Raw genomic sequence first — 27,500 nt, forward strand, 5'->3', positions numbered from 1 at the left:
GCTGCTGCTTGCTGCTGCTGCTGCTGCTCACTTCACGAGCGATACCGTGATACTGGGCTCTATCCAACGGAGCAGTTGAGATTCAACTGAGCCCCGAGCGCGTTCCGTCGCCCGCTGATAAAGGACACTTTAAAGCTCGCTGCTAGTGCGAGACCGCGGGACCGCGGGACCGCGTCTCGCGCGGTAATCGCGGGGTGAATTGGCCCGCAAACACACAGAGTCGGTCGGTCGGTACAATAATACGGAACAATCCATAACAACAACAGCAGCAATGGACCACTACACACAAGGAGCACACGTATGACGGTCTGGAAGAGCAGGAGCAGGAGGAGTCTGGAGCCGGCCGATTATGGCCGGTTCGAAGCAGGATCGCTTCAGGCGACCGGGGCCTAGATCAACGTGCCCTCAGTACCGTACCAACACCAATCGATCGTGATGATCGAGCCGAGAATCGCAGCCTCGGCTGGTGTGCGTGCGACGAAGACGACCACGGCGGTGGCTGGTTTGTTTAATCACAACAAATCGTAGACTTTTATTTGTTTTATTGCCCAAATTGCTTGCACGGGGCGGCTCGCTGGCGTCTTCGGCGAACGACAGAGAGAAAGAGATGGAGCGACATTCGGATGGGTGTGCGGACACTTGCAGCGGCAGTGGGCGCAGCGATGCCCAACGCTTTCTTATCAGTGGATTTGGCCCGCGAGAGGTGGTGGCAAGGAGAAGATCAGGAAAGTTGTTATTGCGCTAAGCGGTGTACGCATACACCAGATCCTGGCTCGTTCAACGCATCAATTAGTGTATTTGTGCTGTCTCTCCGTAGAGGCTCGCACACATAGGCACGTGGAATCGACCACGACCGACCAACCGACCGACCGACGATGATCAGCAAAAGATCGGAGCCGTGTGATAAGTGGACTAGAGTAAGAACCTGCTACCGGACTACGAATACCTTCTCTATCTCTCTCTCTTCTTTGAAGACGCCCAAGACGATCGGAGGAATAGACTGCTGCGATGATAGAATGGCCATTGACGTCGCCGGTCCCCGGAAGCGAAACAGTGTATCCATCGTGACGTCATGACGCGTTTCGGAACAATTAGAGGCCTCCTCCGCCAGAAAACAGCACTCCAGTCCTTCTCAGCGCCACAAAGCCAACGATCTCTAATGGTGCGAATTCACCGATCACCAGTAGCGAAGGTACCACCCCACCACCACCACCACCACCACCACCAGCACCACCAGCACCACCGTTCACATATTGATAAGCGATAGCGCGTCGATGGTGAGGACGCACTTTGTCCCGGTCAATTGCCGCGCAGAAAGAAGACGACGACGGACGACGGTCCCATCGCGCGCGGATGACGTACTCGGTTCATTATATGCTGGTTGTGCGGGGTGTGGCTGGTTCTTTTGCGGCCTTTGCGCCAAGCCCAGCCCAATCCGGGCCGGTCGACGAGTGACAAAGAACGGCTGCCTGGCTTGAAGGTTATCGCGTTGACACTCGATACGGACGGACACTGGGGCAGTTCATGGTCCCGGTGGTCGGACGCCTGACGAAAACTGGAGCGGTCGCTGATCGATCGATCGATCGCGGGGTGTTGTCGTCATCGTTTGCAATGCCAGCGAACCAGCCCTGGTTCCCGGTTCGGTTTCGGTAACCCGCATCCAGTTTGTTCCTGTTCGCGGTTCACCTACGCGGTCGTAGAAATGATGTTTAGTCTGGGAGTGCTAGTTTCAGAATACCGGCGCGTGCTAGTTTGATGACGGTCTATGGTCTATGCAGGATGGTTCTACGTCCCATGGGCCAATTATTCACCTTTTCCGTTGCTATTTTTGTTTCATTAATCATCCTTCCTTATCCGGTGTGTTGGGACAAATATGCCGGGATGCTGTCGCCATTTTGTCGCCATAATACACACCCGATGCTCGATGATCGTGGCGTGGCGGCGCGTGAGATCGAGTGAATTGATAATGTGTGTGCTCCGAAGCAAAATCTTCCACGAGTCTCGGTTTCCTTGTTGTACTTGCTTGGTGTATGTTATGTGGATTCCATTTATAAACAGAGCTCTCTCGTTTAATCTCGGATTCGATGGTGATTACGCCAGCCAGTCCGATGTCCGCCTTCCAATGGCTCCTAGAGAAAAGCGCAGATTCCGAGAAACATCCTACCAAAAGCGACACAAACGGCACCGCTGTGTGTTTCAGAACCCCGTTTCATTCAGATTTTATTTGGTCATCGTTTTCCCCCCCCCCCCCCCCCCCCACAGGGTTTCGATTTCGCCTTCCCTCGCCACTACTGCTGCCTTCAATGATTTAAAACCATTCCTAAACAATCGACTAGTTTGTAAAAAGCACTACTACTGCTACACCAACATCACGTAACATCCGGCGAACGGCGAACACTCGGTGTCGGTCGGTCGATCCGGCTAAAGCACGCACGTTCCTTGCTCATGATTATCCTTTCCCTACACACACTCAACCCTAACCTCAACTTGTACGCTTTACGATCGGCGAAACCTGTCAAAACCCCAAAAACCGTCCCAGCAGGCTCTGCCTTGGCAACGTGAACAGGTTTTCGACGGTTCTATTCGCTGGGCCACCTGTTATGGGGGGGGAGGGTGGCTCACTAATATGGCATTTTGTAGATTACTCTCTCTAGTACTCTGGTTATTATCAAAAACGCAATGTCCGCAACCCCTTCTCTCATGGCTCTTTTACTGCATATTTGATTAGTCAAATACTTCAATCAACATCTGACGTATCTGTTGCTCCATTGTTTGAGGATGTATGAGTGTGTGTGTGTGTATGTGTGTTTGCTTATTGTTTCTTAACGTTTTTTGCAACTTTTTCTCCACAACATAACACTAGCAACAGTACACTTGTGTGAAATCACTGTTCCATTGGTTTCCCCCTGTGCTATCGCCTTATATTACAGCAAAGTGTAGGTAAGAATGCGTAGCAAAATGGCGGTTTCTACCATGTTTACTCGCGCTATCTGTGCTGGTATGTTTGCATTCCCCTGGATCGATTTTGCTTTTATCATTTGGATTGGTTTTGATTATGTCTATATATGGTAATCGGTCGGCTATTGCTGAGAAGACCTGCCACCTGGGTGGTTGCTGTGATGTGTTTCAATGTTCCTGGGTCCTCCTAACAATCTAAAGCCTTTCAACCATCGATAGCGCACCAGAAACGAGACGCAAAATCTAAATAAATTTCTTAGTCCACTTTGCTTTAAGATGCTAATCATCATGCAAAAGATGAAGCCGAGTGCGCCGGGTGCACTCAACTCAAACAAACAATGTTGCGCTCTGGTGAAATGTCAATAATAAATAGTGTAAATCGTCAAACGTCGAGATAAGTTAGGTTAGAACGATCAATTCGGTTCCTTCTGCTACCGATCGGAATGAATCGTTTTGTGGGGGATGTAGAAGGATTTATACAGCAGTTTCACCATTATCCCCACCAGTGAGATAGGCTTCTTACTTTTGTGGGCGCAAGCCCTTGTCCATAAGAAGCTATCCCGAAACTGAACTATCCTTTCTTCCTGCCCTGTTGGGTAACAGTGTGCGATCGTGCCAAGTGAGTCCACGCGATAGCGGAGCTGATGGTGAAACTTTACACTGTGTTCCATGAGATTGGTGATTGTGAAACGTGATCGGTTGTTGTTTCGAGTGAGCTTTCCTCCAGCAAAACCTCCAGCAACAACTCATGAGTACTCCGTTAACGGATTAAAATAATTAGCGGCACTGTCCTGTCGGTCGGTCGATCGTTTGGTTCTATTTCTTCCTGATCCGTTGACCACACTCGAGTCAATAGTACAGCCGGTCTCGCTTCAGCTCGTTGTCCAGATCGGCCAGCTGCTGTAGGAAGCCCTCGTTCGGGCGTATGTCACGGTGCATCCGCACGGTCCGTACCGCTTCGGCGGCCGTCATCTTACGCGCAATCATCAAGTACGCCAGGACGCACGTGGCCGACCGGGACATACCCATCATGCAGTGTACCAACACTTTGCCTAGAATAGCGAATAGTTGTTAGAGTTATTTGATCTAAAGTTGTTTAAATGGCTCCGTATGCTGCCACTTACCACCACTGTTGATGCCATTCTCGATGAACTTGGACGCGATGTAGAAGTACCGGCTGATGTCCGTCGAGGGCTGATCGATCATCGGGAAGCCCATGTACCTGAAAGTGCACCTTGCCCATTTGAGTGATAGTAGAAAACCTGTACACCCCTGTTGCGCACTACTACTTCTCTGCACGACGGGAGCGTAGTGTACTAGGAACTGTGCTTTTTTTGAAGCTCAAATTTGTGAATACAAGCAGCTACCGGAAGTGCGCGTGTGTATGTGTGCAAGGGTTGGTGCCAGTTGGATTTGGAGGAATGGTTGCCTAACAATTGCAAGGGATTGGGGTCACGCGATTCACTGACCACCGGCTTTCGCTTACCTGATCCCCGACATGTCACGGTAGTAGCTGTGGCCCGTATCGACCTGACCGAAGCGTGTTCCTTCCGCCGTGTTGAGCACGTGCGTGATACCGATCAGTCGCAAATACTGTTTGTTTCTAGCTGAGTTTCTGTAAGATGTACAAGCAACCGCAACCGACTTAGCTTCCTTGTTTGCTGGTTAGCTAACGCTGGTTCGCTGTTCGACTTACGCATCACCAATGTACAGCCTTGGGTAGACTTCATCACAGTCAACGTCGTATAATGCACATTCGGAGCGGCGTAGGCCGAGCATCGGCCGGCACGGGGTGACCGAGTAGTGAAGGATTCGCTGCAGCTGCCGGCCCGTCGTCTGGTCGGCCATTTTATCGTTATTCCGATAGTGAGTCAGATACTGTGGGAAGAAGGGAAAACAGAGAGAGTGTCAAAGAAATTGAGATTTATCATGTGGATGTCTCTTTTGGTGCTGAAGGAAGATAGGAATCTGACACTAATCACCCTCGACATCATCATCATCATCATCCACGACAAGCGTGCTCACGAGAGGTTTCATTCAATGCGCCCGTATGCCGTGCTTGAAAGTGTCCATCCCAAAGTGAGTCATCAGGAATCGGTGCCGTGCAGCGCGTGCTTTCGTAGGAGCGAGATTCTAACCGAGCGATAAGCACAGGTCGGCTGAGAAGTGACACGCGTCCATATACGCCACGGTAATGTTATCGATCTCGGCAGTCAATGCACCTCCTCTTCCAATTGTTTGAAAAAAAAAACGGATTTTTGTTTCAGGTTTTACAATCCGGCTTTTCTCCTTCTATGCGTCAAGAGGTGCTTATGTGGCGTCAAGGATCGCACACATACACTCGCACACGCGCACACCGAGAGTGCCATATTCCGCTTTGCACCCTATTAGCAGCCCCATTCCAGCCCGAGGTACAACAAGAGTTTTATTGTTTATTTATTTATTAGCCGAAGCATCACAACGGCTGCGACGAAGCCACCCCAGGTCCAGTCTATTGCGCCTATTGGCCATGATGGCCACGTGCCAATGAGGGTGCTTCTTTCACCCTGCGGTGCCGGATCTCGCGGCAGGCGGCAGCAAGGGCGGTACAAATCATTCCGATGCTCCCTTTTGTTTCCGACTTATCAGTCTGGCCGATCCATCCGTTCCCTGTCATTTCATCGATAAACATGACAAAACTAATCCATTACCGTGATGGATACTGGTGCTGTCGGGTGGTGCTCCTTCAGAGAAGAAGCTACGCGAAGCGCGCCTTTCACATCATGCTCGATGAATAGCAATGAGCAGGCTTCTTTCGGGCCGGAGCGAGTAGTAGCGACCCATACACGAGCAAGAAAATGGGATGTAGCCGGTTTTGGGTGGTTGGCAAGGATATATATGCATCCCTCTTGAGCCGCTGTCAAGGATGAGGCGGACGGTGATAGGTCGGCGGCGAGGTCGAAGCTTTGATGGGTTTGATTTCGGCGAGGGTTTCGCAGACAACAGCACAATCGATATTGATGATGGCCGACGGGGACTATGACTATCTGGACCTGCCACGGATCTGTCTGTTGGCGAGGAAAAGTTTTTCATCGCCGTTCGACAGCCTTCTGGTGGGGCCTCGATGACTGTGTGAAAATCCCTCATAAAAATGTTTGCTCCAGCAATCACGTTAAGGGCAAGCCGGGTCTAGGTCTCTGAGGTCTAGGGGAAAAAAATGAGTGCCTATTCACCTTCTTCAGTGCCTTGGCCATGATGAATTCCTTCCGAATTTGATGAATTTAACCTTCGTTTTTATCCAACAGCTTTATCTCACTGAACTGCGCAGCTCACTTCACTGTTCACTGGCCACCCTTGGAAACGATCGAGTAATACAGTGAGCCAGTTGGAATTGCCCTGACACCTTATCTGGCACCGATAAGAAATCCTTGCTCAAGGCTCAAGGACCCCCGAAATGGTTCGACAAATCGCTTGACGGTGATACGCTTCACTCGCGCTAACGACGACGACGACGACGACGACTGCGACACGACAATTCGCTCCAGAGTCACCGGACAGAATGAGTTGGCGTCGCGACTGGAACCCGCAACCGACCAGCGAAGGTGGTCCAAAAAATAAAAAAAAACCAACTCACCTTCACCGATTCGTGACAGGTAACAAAGTCGGCGATGCTCCACTCCACGTATTCAAATGCGAATCGTTATGGTGCCCCTCTCGGCTCCCGTTACTCTCACCCCTTATTGGCTGGACTGGAGACACGGAAACACGAAACAGTCCTTAGTACTGGCAGCACGGCACCGCAGGCTCCTACCTAACCAAACCGGGAGGGACCGAAAGGCAGAGGCAGAGGAGCCGGATTCGTCGGATGAATAATACAACCGAATCGACAATCGGTGGATCCTTTATGTATACACCGGAGCACGTGGCCCTGCCCTGTCTATGTTCTTTCACCGACGTCCCCTTTATCCGTTTGGCGTACCGTCGCTTTATGGGGCGGAAAATTATCCACACATCGGGCGGGGTCGACGATCGGCGACAATGGTGGCCCCACGCGGGTGGGAGTTGGTGAACTGATAAGCTCAATCCACAATGTGGCCATCGCTACAGGAGCTACCGGCTACGTCTCGATCTCGCTGCTAGACGGTCGCACCCCAAAAAAGATAACCGTGGAACCCCCCAAAAAGGGTTCTACCCTCCGCGCTCCTCACTCCTTCCATTATTTAGCATTCCAGGTGACCCCATTGCCATCCGGTGGATTGTGGGACATGACCTGAAAATCGGATCCCGATCGGCGAGGGCCGATGGTGGATGGTTGAAACAGGAAACCGGGGATCCGTTGTTCGGGCTCGCCCATGGGTCTCCGTCCGATGAGCGGAGGAGTTCTGTGATTGAATTAAACTGGGCATCGTTGGATTCACGCCAACAGCAGCAGCAGCAGACGAGTGATCATCTATTTTCGGAGATTATGGCCTCGAGTGCCTAGAGCGTCGTTACTTCCGGCGGAATCCGGGAATTCTGTCTTATCATCGTCTGCTCTGCTTCACAAATGGACCCGCGACCCCCTTTCCCCTGCTAACGACGCTGCGAAACTGTTTGTCATAGAAGTCGTTGGTCGTCGGCGATTGGAATCCGGTGTACGTGCCCGGTCTGCCGATATCTGCACAACGTGACAGTTACACTGAGTCAATTTGCCCTCAGAAGAAGGACATTACGGATTCATGGCCTGGCGAAAGCGTCGTTTGATTGTAATTTATTCATCCACTTTACACTTTCCAATTTTGGAAACGGTCAGCGTGACCTCTTGCAACGGGGCTTCATCGCAGACTTCTGTCCACCGAGCGAGGCCGAGTAGTCCCTAAGGGGGTGACGAATGCTCTAGTCCAGCTACCTTCGGAGGGAAGCCGGTCGGTTGATCTACTTTCATCACGTGACTGGTGAGGTTCAAGGTCAAGGTTTTGATGTAGCTACCGAGCTGTTTATTAACCTGTCACTAGACGCTGAGCATGAGCATGAGAACAATGAGGCTGCTGCTCATTGTTTAAGGTACACAGACACAGCGTCTGTTTGGAATCTCCGTCGTTTACACTAGCTGACGGTTTGATGAACATCCTGCCGATTGGCAACACTTTTCCAAGCTCGTAACACATAATCGAAACCAATTAACAAGCTCAGAAGTTAGTTGGAAGGTAATGGAAATGGAAACCACTTTATGCTAAGTTTGTACAAGGCCTAGAGTGACTCGTTCATGGCAACACTGGTGCGCCCCGGGTAATGTGGCGTACTAGGCTAAGCAAACATGAAACCCCTTTTCCGATGTTTACTCTCTAGCGTCCGTAGTAGCGTCCGATTTGTATATCGTTCGCCGCAGAAGTGGACGAAGGCGAATATCCAATAACAAAAAAACAAGTCCAGTAACATGGACATCAACGTGGACGGTGTACATGAGTGTCGTAGTAATTTCTCGGCCACTGCCATCTGCCCGGACGCTGTTGGCTAGTGTGTTTGCTACGGAGCAATTACAGAACTCCCCATTGGCCGCTTTACTATGCCGAGTGGGAACCGTGTACTCAGAACATTCCGCTCAGGTGGTATGCCACTGAGTCCCCTTGCCCCTTTTGCTGACGGCTTTGTAATGACTAGGTCACTGAAGGTCCTTCGCGTTGCTTCACGTTGCTTCACGTTGCTTCACGTTGAGCAAACATTTTCTTTTTTTCCGAAGCGTGCTCACCACCATCAACCGAGCAAACCGGGGGCTGGGGCCCTGGGTGGGGTTTTGTGTTGATTTGTGTCCCCACGAAGGAGCGGTATGCAGGTGAAAACACGAAACAGAAGCTTGCGGTGCTCGTTGTTCGAGTGCGGTGCTGTTCGTGCGAATCGTCGTGCTGGGCGTTGGAGGGTTGGAGGCTATGCCCCCCCCCCCTTAAAACACTCCAATGGAGGGGTAGGCTGGGGGGAATGGAAAATTATTGGGACAAGGTCAGCCGGAAGTTCGCGCTCCATCGAGGGGAAAACATTGACCGGTGGTTTTGGTCGCGTTGTTTGAAGGATTGAATCATCGCCCCCCCTGGAAACGCTGGAGGTAGGTCGAGAGGCGGAAGGGGGAGGGGGCATTGGAATCAACGAGCAAACGCATGGCCACGAGTGCTGTTAGGATGGTGGAAATTGTTTCCATTTTGCTCCAAGCGTTCGGTTGAAAACGAAAAGTGTAACACACAAGCGTAACGCAGGGTAACGCACGGTACACTGACTGTCGAATGTTTCAGTACGGAAGGGGATCAAACGTTCATTTGAATAACCATATGAGAGCGGTCGTCATTTTTTTGGGGAATTATTTTGTTTTAATTGACTTGAAACGTATTTTCTTAATTGAATCGAATTTCGAAAACAAATTTAAAGGTAGCTTTTTGAGTAAAAATTACGTAAATGTTATTAAGGTATTGCCTCCAATTTTTGTCAATTTCTCGAAGCTGGAAATGGATCTTATAAAAGTAAAGTAACAAACAGTGGATTAATAACAATAATAAGACCATTTTTAAGTCAAAGTGGATTTCAAATTGGGATGTGGCAGTAATCATTTTTTTCATTTAGGGCGTGTTCTAAATATGCTAATATTTGCTCATACTCATATTTAGGTAATGCTCATGTTTAGGTAACTTTAGTTTCAAAATGAATGCTTTTAGAATGTAAGTGTGACTATTTGTTGAGTATCTATGCAATATAAAACGCTTAAGGTTTGTTTTACAATCTTGCTACTCTGTCATTCAAAGCTTTGTTAACTTCTTTGCAAAAAAATAATCAAAGTTTTGTTGAATTCTGTCTCCATTTTCCTAACAAACAATGTACACACGCCACATGTCTTGCACTGGTATGCAGTGCGCTTCTCGCATTGTTGTGCAACACATTCCGCTACCGAAGGAGAAACAATTTTCATAGCAAAAACGCAATATATCGTGCATTGAAATCGTGATGTGGATCGCATTCACCGTCGGACAGCAATATTGAATAGTGTGGCTACTGCGAGTAAACGCACATGTGTGTGTGTGTGTGTGTGTGTGTGCTCCATCTGTTGTTTGTCCCGGTTCCCGCAAATCCAAAGGAGTGCAAGTCCAAATGGGCATTCAGTGCGCCGACGTAAATAATAAATATTAGTTATCGCAATCGATGTAAGCGCAGCAATCGGGATTGATGTACACAAAATTCAAATTGATCCAGGTCCCGCGCGGAAAGCGGTTGATGGGTGGTTTTCGCTTGTTTACGATCCCTATTTTAGGTCACTGGTTGGAATTGGGAATCTATAGCGCCCCCCGGGGAGAGCTAGCAACAGCAGGAGGGTGCACGGACCATGGATGTATGGAGTAAATCGATCGTTTGGCAGTAACCTACCCCTTGGAAGGGATGACAAATTGGGAAATATTGAGGGGGCACGCTCCCCAAAAAGGGTGGTTTGTAATCCCCGTACCGTTAAGGTAATAAATATTTGCACATCCGTAGGTTACGTTGGGGCGCAGTACACACACACACACTCCGTCACACACTCCCACGCGATGGTTGAGCGAAGGAAGGAATGATCACGCTAATTAACTTGCGTCTCTGTCGTCTCACTCTTTCGTTTTCGCCAGTGATCGCCACGGCAGCCGAGCCGGTTGGCTTTAATTGGATTATAATTGATTGACTCTTATGAACACGGCTACGTCGCCACTCTCGAACCATCCAGTAAGTGCGCGTTTGGTGTAGTTGTTTTGTGGGAAGAGGAAGAGCTGTTTGAGGCCACTGGACTGTATCATGTAATTATTGGTGTTTACGGTGGTTTACGATGTTGTTAGGTTGGAGTGGCTTTTTGGCGAGGGTAGGGTAGGCGAGAACGCGAACACGAACCATTTATCGGCTTGTCGTCGTCGGTTGATGAGCAAATGCAGTCAACCGGAAGTGCTACAGACCGCAAAACCGGAGCATCGCCCTTTTTTGTGCGGTGTTTAAGTAATGCAATTTACTTTGGGAAACTAATTTTTAAAAAATGAAATCGATCACGTAAAGAGTGCTTACTCCTAACACACCACACCACACCGTGCACTGACTCTGATAAGTGGCATCGTCTGCAGCATAAACATGATTGACGAGCTGCACGTTTCGCTTCTTTGCAGACACTTGAGGCCGAGAGGTAGCCGAAGAACTTACACGAATGTGGTAAAGGCCCGGCCGGCCTGGTCTGCCTGCAATGGCTCCAAATCCACCGTCAGACGGTGGCTGTCGGCCGTAAATCGTGAATCGTAAACTCGGTCTCCCCGAGCACCGCACGCATCAAGGCTAAGAGCACGCGTCTCGGAACCGGCCGTCTCTATCCAGCAGCGCATTCCAATGTCATGAACGTGCTCCCGCGGTTACAACTTGAACGCGTGATCTGCTGCCACCCGGTTTTCGAGCGCTCATCCCTCATCACTTTCCATCCTTGGCGTGCGCGCGCGCTCTCGTGTGTGTGTGTGTGTGTGTGCGTCCCTGGCGTTCATCGCGGTGTGGCCGTGAAAGTGTTAAAAATAGTTTTCCACCAAACGGAGACGCTCCGAGTGGCCGACGGCACCAACTGGCACCGTCGGTCACTTGTGCCAAACTTCACGCAGGAATGCCGTCCTGCCTGCCTGTCGCGGAGAGGGCCGTGACCAGACGAAATGGAGCATAGCGAATGCTTGCGTACGCGTCTTCGGTTAGAATACGTCGGTTTTGTCGAGTGGCGACAGAGTGTTCTCCTCTGTGAAAATGGGGGGGGGGGGGGGGGGGGGGGGGTTTTGGATTACAATCAACTGTAAGAGGGTTTGTTTGCTGAGGAACAAGTGTCTCCACGCGTTAGCAGCTGCTTGTCATAAACGAAAACCCCGATGACAGCGCCACGTTGTACTTGTAGCTATTAAGGTAGTTAGGAAGTTTTGCAAATTAATTGGAAAAGGTATCGTATTCCCTTATGTTGCAGGCAATTGAAACGCTTCTTCGGCTGCAGCAGAGGACTTGGAACTCGAAGTAACTAGCCAACAAAGCAGCAGGCAAGTCAGCACTGTTCACCGTTCCCCGTAGCCACTTGACCGATCTCTAATTGATAACGGAGAAGCTAATTGGAGTTGGGCAACATTTCGCTTCCAGCAAAATCATTTCGCAGACCCTTTTGCGGGGGGGGCTATTGCCCTTTTACAAAAGGAAACACAATGGCGATGGCTAGCCTCCCGGACCCTCCTAGGCCCAGCGTTTATTTCATTTCTTTTCGCTCCATTTTCACGGCCACCTTTGACCTTGGTCAGCGTTCAGCGAGTCCTGTTGGTCATTCCCTCTTTCTATGCCGCCGCTTTATTACAGCGCGCGTGATCCTGATTCACTCGTCGTTCCCTCGAGTCCCCGAAGTGGCAACAAATGCTAGGGAATATTGATCCCTTCCCAGCCCCGTCGGCCATTCGGCACGCAGCGAAGGTCTAATGCCATAATAACTCCCAGGATTCTGTGGTACGTGCCCGGCTCGCGAGGGCTTCCCGTTCACGGGGCTCAATCGCGGGGATTTATGCGAATGGAAGGAAATGAATTTTCGTGGAAAATTAAATGTTGAATTGTCGTCACTGCCGTGCCATTGCTGGCCTGCTGGCCACATCAGGCCTCGCAACTCACGGGCCTTGCGACGAATGTCATCGAATGCCCAATGGAGGCGCCCAGTGACTCACTTCTGGTTTGGTGAATGTAATTTCGTCCAAATTGGAAGGACCTCTGGCGCTATAAAATGGGAAGTGCAGATAAGCGATTTAAGTGTGCTTTCTATCGTTCTTTTTTCTAGCGCCTATGAAAGTTTAATAAAGTCGCGTTTTCCGCCATCGAAAGCGCCACTCGCCGGCGGTCGTTAAGCTGGCCATATAAATGGTTTCAAATTATCGCTATCTACACTAACAAGTGTATATTTAAATTCCGACAAGTGCTTAACCACCCTCTTTTCCTCGCACTCGCTCTCTCTCTCTGTTTCGCGTCTCGTCGGTACACTGTCACCATGATGGTGTCATGGTGTCGCGTGGCACGGCGACTTGCACGCGCATTATTGCCACTTTATTGGACGCGCCAATCGTGATCCCCTCTCTACGAGAAAAATGGTTTTCGGTCATTTAACCCGAGCAGATGACCTGTCCGTACGATACCCGATACGGCAGGCGGACAGGCGGACAAGTTTAACGGGGTTTATGCTTCTTCTTCGATCCCTCTCCGAGAAGTACGTTGCCCTTCCTGCCGAGGTTCCCGCGGATCGCCGATCAAACGAGCGACAAGCGACAAGAGACAAATAAAATGATCGTAACGCGAAAAAGCCAAAACGGGGAGTACCGAAAACCTGCCGTTCCCTCAAGCTCCCCGTTTTTCTCTCACCCTCCTTCCAACAATGAGTTCTATTTTCGCCACTTGACGCGCGCCACGCCTCGCCAGCTCGCATCGTAAATATTATCGTTTCGCGTTTCTTTCGTTAATATTTATACGGGTTTTTTTTCCTTCTTTCTTCTGTCTTTTTTTTCTTTCTTTCTCTTTCTCGTGTGTCTGAGGGGGAGTGTAGCGAAAGTGAAACTATCCCCCGCACCACCACCTCCATGTGTGTGTGTGGGGGGTGAGTAATGCGTGTGAAAATACATGGACTTATACATGCTGCTGATGGCGTCTGGTGCAGCTTCTGTGTTCTCCGGAGCATGGGCAAGGGAGCTAAAGGAATTTATGGATTAAGTTTGCCAGAGTGTGTGGGCGCTTGTGTGTGTGTGTGTGCGTTGATGGTGCTTAGCGAGTGAGCTGATGCATCTTGACGCGACAGCCGCTTGCAACATATGTGAGCGCTGTGTTTCGCGGTACGCGGAGCAACTTTTGTGCGGTTAGAACGTGGCTAAAGGACCACCACGCACAAGGCCCTGATGGATGGTCGGTCGGTAGTCGGTGTACCTGCACCACCGAGGGGAAGTTTATTTTTAGCAATTTGCATATTACATTCCATCGTAAATTGTCGCATTTTGTGCGGTGTTACCTGTACCTGTGTACAGGTTGTCGCGAGTCGCGTATTCAAGCGGCGTGCTCAAGTTGTTTTGTTTAATTTTTTTTATCATCCAAGGAGCATGTTCTTTTCGTGAAACAAGAGACAGCTTTCAATCATTTATTCTATCTTTTTGGTGTAGTGTTTAGGAAATTGATATCACGTTCCTCTTCTACGACGAAAGGCAACGCGTTAAAATGCAAAATAAATAGCTCGTAAAATAGGTACCACTTGAACTTTCAAGACATACAGACAGCCACCGGACTGGCCGACATCATAATTATTGGTCCCACGAAGCCAACCTTGCACAACATGATGTTACTAATTTTACCGGCCAGAAGGTTGCAAGGTTGGGTTCGTTTGCATGCTCTACATTGAGGTACCGAGAATAGAACGAACCGCTCGCATCGCATTCCACCCTCTTGCGACAACCTGATCACCACGGTGCTTCCGGCCACAACGGGGTTGTTCCGTTCGTCGTGTTCTTAGTGAACCCCCAACCCCTTTCAGAAAACTTCTTTCCACCCGGGCGCGCTTAAAAGGTCTCTCTCGCTGCCATCGGAGCGAATGCGATTGCATTCCGACTGCAGCAGGCAGCATATTTGCGTTCGTCGCCGTACACGGGGGTCGCCGCGGTGCACGTTCGCCCACCATCAAGTTCACCCCCCCCCCCCCCCCCCCCCACCCACCGGTCGCCTAAAGTTCACGCGCGTAACCCGCCTCCTAGCGAGGCGTCGTTTATCAACGGGGTGCGCGTGGCAGCTAAAAATGGGTAGAAACTCCCACGCAGCAGGGGGGGGGGGTGGAGGGGGGGGAGAGCAAAACGCTGGCGGGGGAGGGGTTGTCTTCTCCCGGAATCGTCACTTGGAACCGACGCTCACCGGTGGTGATAATGGATATAATTAGATTTTGTTTGCGTTTCTCCAAATAAGGCAGCCATAACGAAGCCCACCCACACCCAGGCCACCCACAGGTAATATTCCAACTCCCGGGGGGTTCGAGCGAGTTGCCAGAGTTGTGATGTAGCGGTCAACAAGCGGTCAGCAATGTTTTTTGGCGTGCGATGTAAACAAAATGGCAATTTGCTTTTCGCGAATCCGGCGGTTTCGTGTTTTATGTTTTTTTTGCACGATCGTATCCATTTCTAGGTATGGCGTCATTGTCTGTGACATATCGAGATTGATGTGCGCGTTGCCCGACAAACAAACAAACAAACAGAATAGAATGTATCAAAAGGGTCTATTGCGTCGAGTGAATCACACAATGATCGATCAGTCGGTATCGAATGAGATCTACCGTTTTCCGCTGGCTCGCTAGCACGCACGCTGCTCTATTTCCGTTCGATGCAGGTCTGTTGCACTAAAATCCCCCCCCCCCCCCCCCCCCCCCCCCCCCCCCCGGGAACGCGCTGCAGAGTCATCATCATCATCATCATCATCAACAACATCAAATCGAATCAATTGGATAACGCAATCCACTGCGTTGTCTCCCTTCCGCCCTACACCGAAAGCGACAACAATGGTGGCGGAAATCCAACCGATCCGTATCTCTAGCGCAAGTCTCGGCACGACGACGCCATTCGTCAACGAGTCAGCGATGCTCATGAAATGACGGTGAGTCAGACAAAGGGGGTGTTCGTTTCCGTTCCGGTTCGGTTCCGGCAATTTGTTGCCACTAATCATCAGCCGATCAGTGATCAGCCCCGTCAGTCAGCTAGAACACAATGGTGGGGGGTGGTTAGGATATTGCACGATTGCAGATCGGAGTTCTTTATTTAGTTGAGTCGAGTCCGAGACTATGTAACTTGTTTTTCTTTTTGCGAGTAGCGCTTCTGCCGTTACGTTATCTACCAGGGAACAAGGGTTTCTCGATGAGAACCCCGATGAGAAACCACAAGCTCACCGTCTCGACCGTTGAAAAGAAATTTTCAAAACAACTCCTCGTTAACACGTTAACCCCTTTCCTTGGACACAATCAACGATCCTTCCCTCTATCACTCGAACATGAACACATACCGCGTATCTCCAGGACATCGTGGTGGCGTAGTGTGGTTGGGGTTTTTGTTTAATCGATGCCCCCTAGGCAGCACCAATTGCCGCTGACGAGCCGCTGCAGCTGCTAAAAGCCCCTTTCCCGGTATAGTTTCCTTTCCAAATTGCCACCACGACCGATCGTTCTCGGCGGACGGGAACCGGAATTCTATTTTGGAACACAAACTCACTCTCACTCACTCACTCCACTAGCTCGATTGCTATTTCGATTCGATTTCCTATTCGACTTTCCAACTAAAATCCAACGGCACTAAAATATTGTGTTGTGGTAAAATTTGACGTTTTTGCTTCACCGAAAATGGTGGACAATTGCCTTTGCCTTTCCAAAAAGGTTTCGCGTGTTTATCCGGTTCCGGGACAATGTTCTACGTGACGCAATCAGAGTAAACAAACATTCGAGCGAATTCTCACACCTTCCCGCGAGGGAATACTCGAGAGTATTTTACCCGGCTAAGAACAAACAATCGCCTCGGACTCGTTGTACGGCATACACACACGCTCTAACAATATTATCTCTCTCTCTCTCTCTCTCTCTGGCACTCCCGGATAACCCGGATAAAAACGTCAAGCGATGGAAAAGCGAAAAACGAAAAACTGGGCAAAGCTCGAAAAAGTGTTGGTGTCCGCGGGAAAAGGGTTCCGCACGCTGCTGCTGGCAACCGATCCGAGCCGCGGTTCGAACTCAACTGAATGCCAAACCGAGCAAACCGTTGCCCGATCACCTCGAACAAATGCATCCACCCCTCGAAAAGGGGGGGCTTGCATGGGGTGCACGTTGGTGTGTTACTCATCGCCCACCGATGCCAGTAGCACCGAGGTACTAACCAGCAGCAGCTGCCTCAGCTCACGGTTCTCGATTTTCCACCTAACCTCCCCCGAAGGGTAGGGGTGCTGCTGCCCCCCCCATCTACCAATACTACTTCAAGCAGTGCGAAACGAAAACAAATCCAACGGGGTTGGATCGAAACGATTTTCCACACCTGTTGGTGCGGCAGGTGGTGCGACACGGGGGGCGGTTGGTTGGTTGGTTTTTCATTTTCCATTTTACTGAGAACGATGCCATTGCCGTTCGTGTTGCTCGTGTGTTGGTGTACGGTTGGGCGGACGCACCAACCGCTCGTCTCTCACTTGTTGGTTTTTGGTCCGTTTTGGTCGCTCGATGACGCGTCCCTGGTCGCTGTGTGTGTGCCCGTGAATGATCACGACGTCACAAAGTTCTTCGACAGGACAGAGAGAGAGAGAGAGAAAGCAAAAGCAAAAGGGGATGAGGAAGGCGTGTGGTTCGTGTCACTCGCGGCGGGATGACTAACGCTGGTCGTGTGCACGCGCTCCCGGACGCCTCCTCGTCGGACGCGTCTTTTGATTTGTGCCGCGGTTTATTATTCTTTGCACGAGATTTTCATCTTTTTTCCATTGGCACTTCTGCTCGTCTTCGGCTCTAAAAATACACATTCAAGCGGAACGGTGATGTGATTGGTGGGAATGTTTTAAGAGCGGTGCGATGATTAAATCACGTCAGATGAACTGCATAAACCACTTCAGTTCTAATTAATTGCAAGTTACCAAAATCAATCCATTTGAATTATGATCACGCGCACTGTCTTCGACAACTTAAGCTCTCTTTTGGAGAAATTTCTAGCTGTGGTGTCTGAAATAATCACTCTATTTATTGTGCTTCTATGCAGTTTACATGGCCAAGTGATCCTATCGATGTTACATACTGTTATCTTTTACCTTCATATCACTGCATCATCCCCAAATGTTTTTTACTTGTGGTTGAATTTTGCAGTGGACCCTGGAGTGAAGGGAAGACTTTTGAATCATATTCAATTACTATTTAAACACTCCAATATACTATGTTAAACGCAACCTAATCATGATTATGATAACAACCAGATATCGAGGATATTGTCTTCCAAATAACGCTGTTAGTTGTTAGTTGTTAGTAATAAGTTGTCTCATTTGCTCATAATTATGCATTAACACATGCTTGGTTGGTGTTTTATTTACAGTGTAATGATTTTATTTACAGTGTAATGATTTAGATCAAGCGCAATACTGAAACAATAAGCATACAATGATTGCTTGTGTCGCTTCTATTGAATCACCTAATGTTGAGCTTTGGTAGTTAGGTTTTTTTAAAATTTATTTTCTGTAAGACGTAAGATTTTTCAAGAACATTGTGTAACATTTTAAGTCTGCAAAGAAGCAAAACTAGCAAGGACACAGATATCTTTTATACATACACAGCTTTTTTGATATTTATAATATATTGATCGTAATATTGATTATTATGTTTCAAAGAATTCTGCGCCGGGCGACGAGTTTCCTAGCAAAAGAAAGGCATGTTTTCAGTTACTCTTCTGAAATGAAATTGATATCATCGCAGTATTTTTATCCGCCACCTGGCGTCTTAGTAATATGAGTAAATTTATGAGAAAATTATAATGGTATTACAAACAAAAAAAACACTAACAAAATCATCATTTAACTCGAATTATATCGCTTCGGCGATTGAACCTTTTTAGTGTGGCTTCATCGTCTTAGCAACCACCAAGGCTTTGTTACTGCGAGGTGAATACACCACGAAACGGATTATGGCAAAAGTTCCCCAAAAAAAAAAACATTAACTTTCCTTTTCATTTTCAATTATGAAAACGAATTCTGTTGCTACTCGACTCGCCAGCATTTGTGTCCCTAGTATTTTCAAAAATCACTATCCTTTCTTTTCTACGAATCTACGAAAACCAAAGGCAAAGAAAAATGATTTTCCCTTTCGGCGCACCGGAATAGCTTTTCCTCTGGTTTTTTTTTTCACCACCCAAGCCTCGAGCCCCTTTATGACCATTTTCCACCACCGGAACCACACCGGAGCGTACGATAGTGTTTTCCTCATCGAACGACCCTCGGTCGGCGCGCCGGGGGCATTGTTTAGGAGCCAGCAAACCAAAAGGACATCGACCTTTTCTCCGCTTTCGCATCTTTGCTGTCAGCGTGTCTCAAGCAATCCATTCCCACAGCCGGCGATGCGTGTGCACGGAGCAACTACACCCAGAAGCCGTTGGATTCCGTTTTTCCGTTCTTTTGAAGGCGAGCCAAGACGACAGGGTCTTCGGGCCCTCACCACGCGCAGCAGCACCACCACCAAGACGTGCCCATGGTCTCCGTTGAGGACGATAATGATGATATTGTCACGCTTCATTTGTTGAAAGTGTGCGGCAGCAGTCGGCGGCGGCGGCGGTGGCGCTGCCCTTGGCAACCGTTCAGGTTCAGGCTTGGCCCGCCGGCGCTGGATAGCAAATTCCTCGAGGAAAATTCCCAACGACAGCACCAGCGTCAACGTCGGTGGCCAAACTGGAAGTGGCTTGTCAGCGAAAGGCCCGAAAGACGACATTGACGCTCATTAGAACCGATGATTTGACCGGGGCCGAAGCTCGCTCTTTAGAGCAAGAAAATTGGATTCCTTCACCGGTCGGCAGGAGAGTAGTTGCGCCGGAGGGGTAGCGGCCAGTGCCGGTGCCGGATCTGAATCGAACGAGGCACCTCTCTAGAAACCGGAACTTGCGTCACTATGTTGCATCAAAGGCAACGCAAAGTAATTCCCTTTTTACGGATTCGCCACCGCTCACCGTATATTGAAAAAGGGAAATGGTTCCTCGGGTCGAAGAACCGGTGCCGGGTGTACGCGGGCCTTCTCGGGCTTGGGCTCTTTATTTTATTTCGGTTTTTCATTTACCGAAGACTTACAACCGGCAAGGAATGGCACGCGCTTGTTTATTAAATATTTAGTTTAATTTGCAGGCACGGCGAGAAATTGTGCGGCTAGGGCGGCGGAGAGGGTGTTAAGCGTTTAGTGGGTGGTGTAGTGTTGTAACATGGACCGGCCAGTGCGACTGTTGGCCTGTCTCTCTCTCTCTAGAGCGTGCTTCGGCTCTCGGAGGGACTCTCGCTGAAAGCTCGAAACACTATTTTCTGGCGCAAAAGTGTGGGCCGCGCAGTCGAGTTGAATACATAATGGATGAACAGCATACAGTACAGCTTGATTTTCCATCATTATCGCGAGCGAAGCGGCATGTTTTCCTTCATTTCGTTTGGTTTTCTTTCGTTTTCCTTTTTGGGATTTGGTCTGATATTTATTCATGAGCAGCGGCGTTAATGCTGGATACGATTCCGGGACCAGTAACACTGTTCAGCATAATATGATAGCCTGGCATCCAATTGAAAGAAGAAAAAAAAGGGAGAACCAACGCCGCTCGTTCTACTTCCTAGCTCGCTTGTTGAAGGATTCGATTTAATCCCGGGGCGGTTTAGATGAAAAATAGTTCTCCCATGTGCGTGTTGGTCCGTTGTGTAAGGACACGCGAACGCGGCTCACCGGATTTTCACGCACAACGACAAATCCCAACATAAGCTACTTCCTGCGGACGGTCACTTTGACTCATTTTTCAATCGCCACAACATTGTACTTTCAACCCGAAAGCCGGCACCCGGCGGTGGAGGACCCCCTTAAAGCCGGACGCCGATCGTTGAAGCCTCTCGGTTCGACCCTCGTCAACGCTAAGACACCGAAAAAACACCAGCCAGTGTAGCGCCGCTGGCTGCGAGAGAAACGTCGCTCCAACACCGCGCCACAAAGAGACGAGACGATTCGAGAAGGAAAATCCAAACAGTAAACACCGGGTCCCTGGGAACCGCCATGTCATGCCGTGCCGGAGGAGGAAAGTCGACCGAGTAAGCATGATAAGCTTTCGGTGTTTTACCGCGTGATTTTCCGTTTTTTTTCTACACAACCGCTTGTGTGTGTCTGTGTTTTTGTCTCTCCTTAGAAGGAAGCGGCCCAGAAACCATCAATCATCCATCTGCTAGCCGGCGGGGCCTTTTCCGCGTTCGGAAAAGCGTCTTTCCCTCGTGGTACCTTTTTGGAGGGAAAACCATGATTGTCCATACCACGAACGCTTATGTGATTCTCCCAAAAACTCACACCCGCTACTGGAGATACTCGCTCCATGCGGCTAGTACGTAGTACGATCTTCCCGGACGTTTAATGACCGTTTTATGGCTTCTCCGGCGACGGCGAATAGCAGGAGGAACGCAAACAAACAATGAAACGCCGAAGCTGCGGAAAACTTTCGATGATAAGCGGTGGATCCGGGGGATTCCCGGGGGGGGGGGGGGGGGGAGGGGTGCTTTCAGGAACGACAACAAAACAACAAAAAACCAATTCCAAATACCCTCTCGGTGACCGTGAACTTTAACTGCGTCTCAGCTCAACGCGTGTCGCTGGAGAGCGGGAGAAAATGGCGGGCTGGCGCGCGGTCGCTCCCGCGGTATTCTCGACAACGCAAACATGATGCCGGGTGGGACGTGGCCGGGGGCAGATACAACGCGGTTAGATACTGACAAGATACTGGCCCAGAACACATCAACAACGAATGCAAAACGAATGCAAATCGCCAACGACAACAGTAGCCGAGTCGAGAGGGTATTAAATATGGCGAAACACTTACACAGTCGTCGCGCGTCCGTGATGCCACGGTGAGGGTGCTGGATTCTGGTGTATGGTGGGGCCTCGTGGTCCGGAGGTTCAGCTGGTACACACACACACACACACACCCGTTGGCTGCAAGTGCAACGTGAGGCAACCGCAACAGCAGTACCAGCGACAGTCCACGATGCCGGTTCGTAAACGATGTGTCAGAGAGGTAGCAGTGGCGCCGTTTGAGTGAAGCCAGCGAGAGTAGGGCCTGGATAAATACAATTTATCACCCCCGAGGCGGACGGGCGAAGGGGACAGTAAACTTAATTAAATATCCAAACACCAAGCTCGTGGGATGGATGCTGCTGGCTTCCCGCTGCTGTTACTACGGCAGCCGATGGGATTCCGACTTCGGGTTTTTTTTTCGCTTTTTTGGTAGGTCAACGGGGGGGGTCCCTTCACCCTTTCCGGGGGAGGGTAGCCAGGTCTACCTAGCAGCCGAGACCATGTGATCGACGTCGAGTTCCTGCTGCAGGTCAATATTCAGGGGTTGCGAAAACTCTTTACAGCACCACATTCGTTCGATAAGTCGCGACACTGGCTCTGGGAACAACGTAAAATGCGACGCAAAAAGGTCCTTTTGGTCTGGGCCCTGGGCCTGAGGCCGCTTATCCGATTTTGCTTTTCCCGTTGGACTCGCCACTCCACTCGCCACCCCACCCACCCCAGGCTCCAGCTTATGTTGACTTTCACTGGCGTCGAAGACAACAAAAACAAGCTTCACAACATGCACACACACACACACACCCGCACACGCACACGCGCACAGGACCGGGTAAGGATACTATTTGGTGCGAAGCTCGATGCCGATGCGGCGGGCACGGGCAACTTGGCGCGACTTTCGTCGGCAGCGTGCGAACGTTGAATGACGTAGGCGCTTGGCGAGCATCCCGTAATCGACCCCCGGCTGTGCGGCCTCAGAGAGCAACGAACGAGCTGCTGGAGTGGAGCATGGAGCCGGCAAACGCGTTTGCTCGTGAGAAAAGCCAGCAGCCAGTGAGCCAGCATCGCGTTCTCGTGGGGACATATCGGTATCAAAACATTCGCACGTTCTGTTCCAGGGATTGCTCACGGGAAAAGATAAATGTTCTATGCTCGGCCGGTCTACTAGCACGAGTCCTTGTGCTCGAGTTGAATGGGATGACGTAGTGGTGGAGAAACGCGTCGTACACTACAATCTGTTTCATAATGATAGATTCACTCCGAGGGTCTTAAAAATGATTGGAATAATGAAAAATTCTGTTTGTAGCATAACGATAGCCGCACTGAGGATTTATAATATAAATTTACATAATTCTGAGAAAATCATTCAGGGCTCAAGGTGATTTAGTAGTCAATGCTTCTTTGGCTACTATCTATTTCCAGAAAGAGAAGTTTTGGTATACTTTCTGTTATTTTTAAAAGGCTTTCTTATAGGCAGAAACCCTGATCCTTATGAGAGCGAGAAGAAACAGGATGTGGCTTTCGTTATGAAACATACTGTAGGATCTACGGTTTCTGGCACGAATCTCGTAGCGTATCCTGCTTCGCGGAAAAGCCCGGACAATCGCGCATGGCCACTAATGTTCTCTGGAGCGGATGCAAGTGTTGAATGGAGCCCAGCACGATTGAGCGAGTTCAGCGTCCTTTTGTGAGGGGGACCAACGACACATTTGTGTGGTAGACAGTGTATTGGAAGAGAAATTATTTTTATTTCATTAATCTCTATAATCAGTGTAATCTCACATCATAATCGAGAGGATTCTTAAAGATATCGTCAGTGTTTATTGCCATTTCGAGCTCTGACCTTTTTCACACTATTTAAACCGTCGATTCAAATTTACGAACACCAAGAAAATATTGTCATGTAATACAAATTCAAGCAACCCTCTGCGTGTTCACGCACACCACTTGCCACAGTAGTGTGCGAATCGTGTAGGAACACGACACCTGTGTTTACTGCAAAAACAAAAGTTTTTGTTCACAAAAATGATGTTTCGGTTGCGGGTCAAGATTTTCTACGTCTACATCATTATTTCGTTCGTGTTTAGCATCTATCTCTTCTACCTGATCTCAAAGTACTCGTTCGAAAGGTTCATCAACTACCAGCGGCATGTACGGTAAGCAGCAGCCAGTGGCTCGGTGACCCCACTTTTAGGACTCCTAATAATTCCGGATCTCTCTGGTTTTCGTTACAGAAGCAGCAGCAAATTCCCGGACCGGCCACGGATACCACAGATCGTGGGTCACTACGTGGGCGTCGGTACGCTGGGCAACCTGTCGAAGGACTTCATGAACGCCAACAACTTCGATCCGGTGCCGGGTGTCGGCGAGCACGGTGATCCGGTGGTGATTCAGGCGAATGATCTGCTTCGGATGCAGCAGCTGTTTCAAGTGAATCGCTACAATCTGCTGGCCAGCGACCGGATCGCACTGAATCGCAGTCTTCCGGATGTGCGGAAACCAAAGTGTGTGGCGAAGCAGTATCCCTCCAAACTGCCGACCACCTCCATCATTATCGTCTTCCACAACGAGGCCTGGTCGGTGCTGTTGCGCACCGTTTGGAGCGCCATCAATCGCTCACCGAAGGGACTGGTGCGCGAAATTCTGCTGGTAGATGATGCTAGCGATCGGCGGTTTTTGAAGCGCGAGCTCGAGAACTACGTCCAGAAGCTACCGATCTCGGTGACCATCTTGAGGCTGAACCAACGGGAAGGTCTCGTAGCGGCGCGGCTGCTCGGTGCACGGATGGCCACAGGCGATACGCTCACCTTTCTCGATGCCCATTGCGAGTGTTCCCCAGGGTGGCTGGAGCCACTGCTTGCCCGGGTGCAGGAAAACCCGAAAAAAGTGGTCTGCCCGGTCATTGATATCATTTCGGATGATAATTTTTCGTACATCAAGAGCTTCGAGTTCCACTGGGGTGCGTTCAATTGGCCACTCCACTTCCGCTGGTACACGCTGAGCGATGAAGAGCTGGCGGAGCGAAGGAAGGACACTACGATCCCATTTCGGACACCGGCCATGGCCGGAGGGCTGTTTACGATCGATAGGAAATACTTTTTCGATATCGGAGCCTATGATGAGCGGCTGAAGATTTGGGGAGGCGATAATCTGGAGATGTCTTTTCGCATCTGGCAGTGCGGTGGTGAGATTGAGATCGCACCGTGCTCGCATGTTGGCCATCTGTTCCGCAAGAGCTCCCCGTACACCTTCCCGGGGGGTGTCACTGGTGTAAGTAGGATCACGGCACTTTGGCCAGTAACAGTGTATGAAATGAACTCTTGATCTTTTTCTTGTTTCAGATTCTCAACGAAAACCTGGCCCGCGTAGCACTGGTTTGGATGGACGATTGGGCCAAATTCTTCTTTAAATTCAACAAAGGAACAGAAGAGTTCAAAAGTTTGGTACGAAGTTAGCCACAGAACGGAGAAAGAAGAACAAATTCGATTCTAATTCCCACTCCGCTATTTACAGAACGTTTCGAGTCGACTTGCGCTGAAACGATCGCTAAACTGTAAATCCTTCGACTGGTACCTGCGGCGCGTATGGCCACAAAACTTCTTCCCCGCACCGAACAAATTTTTCGGTCGCATTCAACCGATCGACCTGACGTCCACCTTCGATTACCAGGAGTACCTCACGCTGATGAAGAAGATAACGCTGATCATTAAGAACCTGAACCCGGAGTTAAAGTGGAAGTTCCTGATCAAATACCTCGGCGAGAATGTGAAGCGCATCGGTGATTCGATGAAGGCGGCCAAACATACGCCGTATTGTCTGCACAAACCGAAAACCAACACCGCCATCAACCAGCCGTATGGCCAATCGTACCTGCAAAAGTGCTCCCTCCTGATCAACGTGCTGGATGAGCAGTTTGTTATCGATGACTATGGGCGCATTATGACGGACGAGGGCATCTGTTTGGATTCCTATCGTAAGACGACCATCGATGGGGAGGAACTGGTGGAGGGCGTGCGCAAGATTAAGATGGTCACTTGTGGCAGTCAGAAACCGAACCAACGGTGGATCTACGAAACCGATACGTACCATCTGAAGAACGTGGGTGATGGGGTGGACTGTTTGGAGCGTAGCGCGACGCTCATCCACGAGGATGGTGAAGACAAGTACGAGCTGTTTCTCGGACCGTGCGACGTACGGAACGAGCTGCAGAAATGGATGCTCTTCCCGGTAGCGTGGAAGTAAGCGTCGGTATCGCGGGACGAGGCCGATTGATAGGACATTCCCGGAGTTTAAAAGAGCCCTCTTTAGCTCTCTTTCTTCCCACTAGTTAACTCGAGCAATTTATCACCATAAACCAGATACATGGTAGCTTAGGAAATGTTTAGAATGAACGACGAAATCGCAGACGGAACGGCACACAGACAAGGTGCCAAACAACCTCAAACCAGCATCACTCAATACTGCGGGACGAGGGAAAACGTATACAAACAGCACGTTTTACCATCGGAGGCACTCTTCCCGGTTTGACCATTGTTTTTTAAGAAACCAATTCGCCCTTCGGGCCGTTACATTTCAACTTTAACACTTAAGACAAAACGGCAGGACTTTTTGAACCCATTTTCTAAGGACTGGTAACGTAATGATAATGTATGTATTAATGTGTTTCGCGTCCGTTAGGCGATCCCTTCGGTCACAAAGCGGATATGCGAAACAAGTATTAATCATCGTTCCGATTTCTCACAAAAGACTTTCTAGTAACCTATATTTGTAGCCTACGGATAATGCAGAATCCGTATTTTCCTTATTTCGTTAGCCGACATTCGTACTTACTTAAGCTTAAGTTAATATGATTTGAGACTGTGATATTGTGAACTTAAAGAAAGACCAGCGGAAACCGAAACTAGTGTACCCAGTGTCGCGAGTGTGAAGGTCGTACCAGTAGCAAAAAGTACTTAGGTAAGCAACAACTCAATTCAGCTCAACGCTCAATCTCGAATGATTATAGTTTCTAATACGAACAAATAAAGAAAAAAGGGATGAAGCATTTGAACAAAATGACATCTTTGTGGTTTGATTTACTTACCGTAAATGTTTCCTTTTTTTAAAGTAAGACATCCGAAATTCTCATTAGAGGCTCGAATAAAATTGATCGAAAGTTTTTTGTCTCCATTTTCATCAATGATCGTGCATGATATTTATTTTTCATTTGATTTCTTCGCTACATACATTTTATATATTAAAAACGTAAAACGTTAATCCTAAACGGTACATATACAGCAAAAACATCTTAACTTCATCCTAGCTCCGCAAGTGCAACGGTATCGAGTGTGGTTCTACGCGGTGATTTGTCTAATTTGTCGTTGTGTGTTATAGTGTTTTGTCTTCTACCTACTATCTATTTATGCAATTAAAGTACGTTTAATAGTTACAGTAAAGTAGAGGAGAAAGGTAGCAAAACCGGGGTGGCAGAAGCGTTGGATAAAATCCTAGTAGTAGTAACAAGTAGTTTGGAAATTAAAAAAAATCGGTACGACGTAAGTGTAAAGTAAACCCTCAGAGCGGTATCAGAGAGATGGGGGAAAAAACGGAAGTAGAATTGAAATGATCTTTGAAGAGCCCGTATTCGATCGAGAGAGAGAGCTTCCATGGTAAAAAAAAAACGGTTCCTTTAAGGCTTGTCGGCTACGGATTAGTGGTTTATTCCGGGTAAATCAGCTGCCCAGTGTTGCGCATCTACTATGCCCACGTGGGCCACCATACAACAATGCAAGTGCAACGGTCGCGCACGGTCGTTTAGTTTTGTATATTTGGACTAATAAATGGTTAAAAACACAACAGATAAAATCATCTCAATCGATAAAACAAAAACCTAAAGACTACGATTGCAGATTAGAAGTTAAACGTGGAAGACGACGGCAGCGGTGGCGGCCACTTTTTTCTCTCTCTATACAATTGGTCTGTTCACTAATTCAGCTACTCCTAATCACACACAAGCTAGCCTGCGGGGTTG

At 49.2% G+C, this 27,500-nt stretch overlaps 3 protein-coding genes across 4 annotated transcripts in view; 1 reads left to right on the top strand and 2 right to left on the bottom strand.

Annotated features, from left to right (window-relative positions):
• The window catches only part of LOC125950506 (uncharacterized), a 4,986-nt gene extending 4,866 nt beyond the window's left edge, over window positions 1-120 (bottom strand). The window contains exon 1 of the mRNA XM_049678577.1: window positions 1-120. This exon is cut by the window's left edge and continues 370 nt beyond it. The gene's annotated coding sequence lies outside the window, so the exon portion shown is untranslated.
• A 2,145-nt stretch (window positions 121-2,265) lies between these two features.
• Window positions 2,266-16,735, bottom strand: LOC125950541 (dual specificity protein phosphatase 3). Of its 2 annotated transcripts, none has more exons than XM_049678632.1 (5): window positions 15,976-16,735; window positions 4,655-4,836; window positions 4,445-4,573; window positions 4,083-4,192; window positions 2,266-4,010 (listed from the first exon to the last, which is right to left on the bottom strand). In XM_049678632.1, exons 1-5 carry the CDS (start codon window positions 15,991-15,993, stop codon window positions 3,808-3,810), a joined length of 642 nt encoding a protein of 213 aa, XP_049534589.1. In that variant the 5' UTR covers window positions 15,994-16,735; the 3' UTR covers window positions 2,266-3,807. The 2 variants fall into 2 exon arrangements, with proteins under 2 accessions (XP_049534589.1, XP_049534591.1); XM_049678634.1 differs by having other exon boundaries at window positions 4,083-4,180; window positions 15,976-16,727.
• A 6,780-nt stretch (window positions 16,736-23,515) lies between these two features.
• LOC125950507 (polypeptide N-acetylgalactosaminyltransferase 3) lies at window positions 23,516-26,517 on the top strand. Its single transcript, XM_049678579.1, has 4 exons — window positions 23,516-23,646; window positions 23,725-24,760; window positions 24,832-24,933; window positions 25,004-26,517. The coding sequence occupies exons 1-4, from the start codon at window positions 23,516-23,518 to the stop codon at window positions 25,730-25,732; spliced, it is 1,998 nt and encodes a 665-aa protein (XP_049534536.1). The 3' UTR covers window positions 25,733-26,517.
• Window positions 26,518-27,500: the final 983 nt, after the last annotated feature.

This window comes from Anopheles darlingi, chromosome 2, assembly GCF_943734745.1.
Source record: "Anopheles darlingi chromosome 2, idAnoDarlMG_H_01, whole genome shotgun sequence".
NCBI lineage: Eukaryota > Metazoa > Arthropoda > Insecta > Diptera > Culicidae > Anopheles > Anopheles darlingi.